General features: G+C 40.9%; 1 protein-coding gene across 1 annotated transcript in view; it reads right to left on the minus strand.

Annotated features, from left to right (window-relative positions):
• Nucleotides 1–93: 93 nt before the first annotated feature.
• Nucleotides 94–7,796, minus strand: part of TEC (tec protein tyrosine kinase) — a 102,591-nt gene continuing 94,888 nt past the window's right edge. The window contains exons 15-18 of the mRNA XM_015560977.1: nt 5,160–5,224; nt 2,166–2,284; nt 1,926–2,083; nt 94–754 (exon numbers count right to left, since the gene is read on the minus strand). Of these exons, the coding sequence (XP_015416463.1) occupies nt 671–754; nt 1,926–2,083; nt 2,166–2,284; nt 5,160–5,224 (426 nt within the window). The 3' untranslated portion in view covers nt 94–670. The remainder of the gene's footprint in view (nt 755–1,925; nt 2,084–2,165; nt 2,285–5,159; nt 5,225–7,796) is intronic.

A 7,796-nucleotide genomic window follows, 5' to 3' on the forward strand; every position in this document is an offset into this window, starting at 1 on the left:
TCTTTCCCTTTCTCTCTCAAAATATCAGTAAAAACATATCGTTGGGTAAGGATTAAAAATAATAAAAAAACAAAAGACAACTCATGTTTCTTATAAATATATAACTTTATATATTATATATATTTACAATATAGACAGGGTACAAATGTTTTGTAATGTAATACTAATGGCAGTCTTAAAAACAGATGTTTTCAAAACAAAAGTTGGGTACGTATCTAATGTGGTCGCTGGTTCCTCCAGAACCCACATGAGACAGTGCCCCAGGCCCAGATTTCTGTGGAAGTGAACAGGAAGAGTTGGGTTGCTGGAGCCTGGCTCCAACACCCTTTTCCGTCCCAAACTCCCTCATCTTCCACTGGCACCAGCCAACATGGCCCATGTGCACCCAAGTGGGTGAACCCTGGGGCCTGTGCATGGTCCCTCTGTGGGCACGGAAGCCCTGTGGAGTGTGTAAGAGTGCTTTTCATCGCCATCTCTAAGGCAGCATTTCCATAACCTGGAAGACTCAGTCATGGGGCTAAGGATGGTCTAAAAGAAGATGCGTTAGGTGTTTTCAGTTTGTCAGTAAAACAATCTACACATCCGTGTGCTAAATAAATTAAACGTTAGCTACAAAGTGCCATTTCTTCCTTGTGCTTTGGAATCTGGAAGCCACCGGTCACAACACCACTCATCTTCCAAAAGTTTCTTCACACTCAACTAGTTCATCTATCGTGCGCAGCAAATCTTCAAAGGAGGGCCTTCCCTCTGGTTTCTACAATTAAGAATCAAGGAGAAGCGGTGGGTTCCAGAATCTATTCCAAAAATGGTTTCTCAAACTCATATAACATAGCACACTAGGGCAAGGCACTCATTGCTCTGGGACTGGAACACACAGGCGTCCCAAAAGGGTCTGATCTAGCCTGCATGTGCTGCCGCTGGACTGCGTTCTACCATCTGCCTTTGTACTGCCACTCAAGAACCCGACTGAGCTCCTCGTTGCCTGCAAACTCGAGTCCTGCTCATTAGCAGTGCTCTCCATAACCTGCCACCCCCCACCTCCTTGGGACCCAATTTCATTTCCCTGAAAAACGCTCACGTGGACTCTCTGCTCAGTCACACCAATCTCCATCCTCGACTACACACACCAGGTTCATTACCACTCCTTGCCTTTGCTCATGCTGTCCTCTCTCCCCCTGACCACTCCCTGACCAGAGGCCTCTGCCCATCCTAGTCACTGCTCTTAGGAGGCTTATAGCAAATGACTGGGAGCCTAGGCTTTGGAGTCAGATGGCACTCGGGTTCTCCGTAGCTGGGTGGCCTCATCGACTTCATGAATCTTGGTGTTCCATCCAGAGTCACCTCCAAGAGTTAGTTTTGAAAACTAAATCCGAAGCATTTAGTACAGGGCCGAGCATAGGATACATGTGAGCTGATGTTATTATCTTTTAATTATCATTATTATCTCTCAAAAGTCATTTGGGTCTTTCATCTCTTCTATACGATGACATTTCAATGCAGGAGGAAGGTAAACTTCCAAAGAATGTGAGTGAAAAGACCCGAGAAAGTTGAGGGCTGGAGAAAGAAATCCTCACTGGTGAGAGTGATACTTCAACTATAAGAGACTCCCACTGAAAGAAGGGCCCTTCTGCAGGCTGTTCCTGGGTCCCTGACTCAGGCCACTGTGGCAGGTCCCCATCGGTAGTGGGGCAGCCTGAATTCATTATCTTAATTCTTAGCATTTTCCATTTCTCCCCATTCTTCTTCTCATTATTCAGAACCGAGTCCAGAGACTTGGCTTCCTACCTAGAGTTTCAAACCATGTAAAACATGCACCAACCCACAGCTCACTGGGCTAGAAAGACTATGCATTATTAATCTACCAAGCCCAGACCCATAAATGTTTTAAAGAATCAAAAGTAAAAAGCACCAAAAACATTCTATACCTCCTGCCAACATCTCAGCATCACGTCATAGACATATTTGGACGCCAACTTAGGCCGGTAGAGGCGGTGGCCGCGGGTAACCATGGTTACCACTTCGTAGTTGGTGTTCTTCTCGAAGGGCATTCTGCCTTCAGTGAATACTTCCCACATGAGAACACCTGGAAGGGGGCAAGGATTACCAAGTGATGCATCACTTCCCCTTCAGAGCAGAGTTGAGGGAAAACGGACCGTGGGTCTTACCGAATGACCAGACATCTGATTTGCTGCTAAAGCGGCTGTAATTAAACACCTCAGGTGGACACCACTTCACAGGAAATTTAGCACCAGAAGAACTTGTGTATTGGTCATCCAGAACATACCTAGAGTAAGAAAGACACGTCCTTGGTTTACACCTCTGAGTTCTGATCTGCATGTTGTACATGTTCTTGCTCCCCCGCCCCCTCCGCCCCCCTAGAATCAAAAACACAGTTGACTGAAGTCCAACAAGCATCCGGTTGAAGCTAAATGTTTGCTTTGGTGGCCATGCCTGGTGATTTCCATCTCAGCTTTATTTATTTGTAATGGATGGATTGTGACATTAGTATCTGTACTTTCACTTTTGTCTTTTCTTTTTTATAAGCAATAGAAGCAGAATACAATAAAATAGTTCACAAACTTCTTTTGTGAGCAATTTTGTTACAAAATTTTACCCAAAGGCTCCACTTGTAAAACATCTAAAGCAAAGCTGTGCTAAAGGAAGTGGTGAAAAGCATTTGGAGACACACGTGCTTTTAGTCCACAGAGCACAATTTAAAATGACAGCAAATTTAAAAAGCAAATTGCAAAATGACATATGTAAATGGTGGAATATATATTTATAAACCATGACATTGCTCCTACATACACACACACACACCAAAAACAACAACAAACTATTATATAATTTTTCTAAGGGAGCATACCTATATCTTTCTGGAAGAACAGATACAAACTGATAACACTGACTATGTCTTGGGAGCATCCTTGATTGGCAATGGTACACAGGGGAACTTCAGCCCTTTCTGTAATGTGTTCAGTATGTATTTACAAGAGGAATGTGTTTGTGTATTACGTAAACATAGAAAGTTAATTTCTAAAAGCTCCTTGTTCCTGGAGAAAATATTCAAACACTCGCACAGCCTCCTTTGCTGTATAGACAGAGATGGTGACGATGCCACCATGGTCTGGGTCACCTTGTCTGTCATTCAGGGGAGTCTGAATTCAGTGTACAGTGAGTGTTTTCGAGGGGCTGACACAAAAGCACAGATTTTCCGAAAGCCAACCATACGAAAATGGAACATGTAAAACTGAAGGACCGCCTGTCAGTTACAGAACATCTTTACACAAAGCAGACCAAGAGCACTGGGTAACTCATGCCCTGACGGCCAGCAGTGCCGACCCCACTGCTGACAGTAACGCAGCTTTCTGACCTCCCTGGTCCTGATTTCCCTGAGGAGCTAACCTGGACCTGTACGGCCTGGTCCTGCATCCCTTTATTATTGCTCTTTGCGCTGGCGACGGGAGAGCCACCCTGGCTCTTTCCATTCCTTGAGCAGGCCAAGCTTGTCCCAGATTTCAAACTTTTTAAAAATATATTTATTCTTTTCTTTTTTTTCCATCATCATTTATCCCACCTATCCTCTCCTCCACCTCCACCAGCTTTCAAACTTTTATACTTGCTGTCTCTTTCACCTGGAATATTTTATCCTCAGGTTTTCACCGAACTGGCTACTTTCTGCCTTTTTGGTTTCATTTAAATATCCAGGTCTCAAAGAGGCCTCTGGAGTACCATCACCCCTCCCTTATTCCACCACTCAGCACCCACCCCACCCCCAATGCCAAGCTCTCTCTATCACAGGGGCCAGCAAACTTATCTGCAAAGGGCCAGATAATGAATATTTCCGATTTTGCAGGCCGGCCTCTGTCACTGCCACTCCACTCTGCCTTAGTGCTGTGAAGGCAGCCACAGTCAACACAAAAGCACAAGCAAGGCTGTGACCCAGTCGCATTTTACTTATGGACACTGACACCTGAATGCCAGAGAACTTTCACGTGTTGTATTCCTTTAATTCTTTCCCAACCATTTAAAAATGTGCAGCCCTAGCCGGTCTGGCTCAGTGGATAGAGCGTTGGCCTGTGGACTAAAGGGTCCCTTTCGATTCCGGTCAAGGATATATATAAAATTAAAAAAAATGTGCACATATTGTTGACTCACAGGTCATACAGAAAGAGAGGGTGGGTCAGATTTAGCCCAGGCAATGTAGTCTGCTGACCACTGCTCCATCACATCACTCTGTCCTCTGCATTTTGCCCCTTTTGTGTGTCTCAGGTCCTATGTCTCACCCCCCTCCCCCCTCTTAAATATAAGCTGCATGTGGTTGGGGACTCGTATGTCTTCCTCTCTGCTATGGTTCAGTCTAACATTGTGCCTGGAACATAGTAGGCACCTAATTTCTTAATGATGGATACATGGATGAATGAATGGACAGCAAAAGAAGGACAAACTATAGTACAGAAGGACAAATTAAAATTATAAAAATTAAGCAAATAAAAACAGATTTTGGTATTCTATACCCCAAAACAGTTTTCTGTGAAAACAAAAGGTTCTAAAAATCTAATCCACATCAGGGAGAAAAGAAAAAAAAAAAAGTAGTGTATTTAACAGGCTATACCACCACCTAGTGGAGAGGATTAACAATAATTAACACAATATCCACACGTTTATTTTCATGAATATATCTGTCTCAAAACAGCCAGCTAACAAGCTTGCCTTTCTGCTTCATCCGTGCAGATTATACTCATGCTTATTCATTCTACATGCTAATGTGACCATCACATAATAAAGCTTTAAGCAATCATAATTTCTCAACAATTTGTTTACCTGAGAAAAAGCCACAGCTAACAGTAATGGACACACTCAGCAAAAAAATCTTCCAAAATGCAAGTAATTTATTTTATTAGCTTATATAAAAAATACTAAGAAATGGAAAAATCAATTAGTTCCTCTATAAAAAAATGATGGGTACTACCAATATTTTTGCTAATGTAACAAAACATGTGGTTTCAAAACAGCACTTAATGTAGGCTTCCGAGGAAGAAGCTGACAGTCAAACTGCAAGAAAAAGTCAGGCTTTATGTACTTTTAAGGGAAAGGTAACAGTCTCACATTAACTTAATCCAAAATTGATAAAAATGTTCACATACACTCAGACTTACCTGGCCATTCCAAAATCAGATACTTTCACAACTCCTGCCTCATTTACTAGACAATTTCTGGCAGCCTGGGAAACAACATTATAACGGTATATTAGTTACAAAGTTCTACAATAACAGTAGGAAAATATAAGTTCTGTTTATATTAAGTTTAGTATGGCCCAGTCAACATCTGCAAAGGGAGGAAATGTCTCTTCAAAAATTATTTGTACACCTATGGAAATGTCTCCAACATACAGTTGAACAACATGGGTTTGAACTATATGGGTCCACTTACACATGAATTTTTTTCAATAAATACATACAGTACTGTATATGTATTTTATCTTCTGTATGATCTATAATAATCAAAGCGTAATATGCTAACTAGACCGGACACCCTTCCGGATAAAGCGGGGGCTGCGAGGGGAGCCCCAGGTCCCGGGTGCCAGAGGGAAGCCAGTGCCGGCAGCCAGGGGAAGGAAGGCCTACTCTTGCATGAATTTTGCGCATCGGGCCTTCAGTTTTCTTAAGATTTTTTACTAATTTATTTTATTGTAAGAATACAGTAAATAATACATATAAAATATGTATTAATTGACTGTATATTATTGGTAAGGTTTCCAGTCAACAGTAGGCCATTAGCAGTTAAGATTTGGGAGAGTCAAAAGTTATACATAGATTTTTAACTGTGTGGGAGTGGGATTCCTCTAACCACAGGAGGCAAACAATCAATGTTTCTTTCACACATCAATGCTTCTCTCACTCTCCCACCCATCTTCCTCTCTGTCTAAAATCAGTAAGGAAGAAGTAAAATTGTCACTATTTGCTAACAGTATGATTTTACATATAGAAAATTCCAAAGTCAATAAAAAAACTGTGGGATTAATCAGTAAAGTGGTAAATTATAAAATCGACTTATAGAAACCAGTGGCATTCTTTTACACTAATGATGAAGCATCAGAAAAAGAAATTTTAAAAAGACTATCTCATTCACAATAGCATCAAAACCAATAAAATACTTAGGAATAAATTTAATCAAGGAAGTGTAAGATCTGTACAATGAAAACACAAGATTTTGTTGAAAAAAATAAAAGAAGACACAAACAAATGGAAAGACATCCCAAATTCATGGATTGGAAGGATAAATGTTGCTGAAATGGTTATACCTTCCAAAGTAATTTACAAATTCAACACAATCCCCATCAAAATACCAAAGGTATTCCTCATAGAAATAGAAGAAACGATCCTAAAATTTGTGTGGAACCACAAAAGATCCTGCATAGCCAAAGCAAAAAAGAATATAGCCAGAGGTATCACCCTTCTTGATTTTAATCTATACTACAAAGCCACAGTATGGTACTGGCATAAAATAGACCATGGAACAGATCAGAGAACCTAGAATTAAATCCTGGCATTTACAGTCAATTAATATGCCACAAGGGAGCCAAGAATACCCAATTAGGAATGAATAGTCTCGTCAACAAATGGTGCTACGAAAACTGGAGAAACACATATACAACAGTGAAATTGAACCTCTATCTCACACAACTGACAAAAATTAACTCGAAATGGATCAGACTTAAACATAAGACCTGATACCATAAAACTCCTAGAAGAAAACATGGGGAAGAAACTCATTAATATTGGTCTTGGGAATTTTTTTTTTTTTTTTTTTTGGCATAACACCAAAATACAAACAACAAAAGCAAAAATCAGCAAATGGGACTACATCAAACTCAAGAGCTTTTGGATGGCAAAAGTAATAATCAACAAAATGAAATGACAGCCTACATAATGAGAAAAAATGTTTGCAAACCACATATTGGATAAGGGGTTAAAATTCAAAATATTTAAAGAACAAACCAATTTAAAAATTGGCAGAAGAAATAAATAGACATTTTTCCAAAGACATCAAAATGGCCAACAGAAACATGAAAAGATACTCACTCAGCATCCACTATCATCAGAGAAATGCAAATCATAACCACAATGAGATATCTCTTTACACCTGTTAGAATGGCTATCATCAAGAAGACAAGAGACAACAAGAGCAGGAAAGGATACAGTGAAATGGGAACCCTTGTGCATGTAAATTAATGGGATTTAAATGAGTCCAACCACTATGAAAACAAAAAGTTAAAAAGAGATCTACCAAATGATCTAGCAATTTCACTTCTGGTTGTATACTCAAAAGAAATGAAAACAAGGAGGAAAACCAAGATGGTGGCATAGGTAAACACCGGAAATTGCTGCCTCCCACAACAACTTCAAAAATACAACGAAAAGACAAAACGGACATCATCCAGAACTACAGGAAGGCTGGCTCAGTGGAAATTCTACAACTAGAAAGAAAGAGAAAAGCACACTGAGACTCAGAGGAGCTGCGGAAGTAAAGTGCAGAGGTATGGAGGATCCAGCGCGTGCAGAAAGGGGCTGGCACCTGAGGACACAGCTGTCTTTTTTAATTGGGAAGGAGTCACAAGCTCCCAGCTGCTCTGAACTCCAGTTCCGGGAAGTTATGGGGGACCCAGGACACATATAAGGAGAAACTGGACTGTCTGGCATCAGGGCAGCAATGCTAGGGCGGCTTTCTTTCAGATGGAGGTGTTTGCAGTGGTCATTGTTCCTGCGCTGGGAACTCTCTGGGACAGTGTTGAC

This window comes from Myotis davidii, unplaced genomic scaffold, assembly GCF_000327345.1.
Source record: "Myotis davidii unplaced genomic scaffold, ASM32734v1 scaffold455, whole genome shotgun sequence".
Lineage (NCBI taxonomy): Eukaryota > Metazoa > Chordata > Mammalia > Chiroptera > Vespertilionidae > Myotis > Myotis davidii.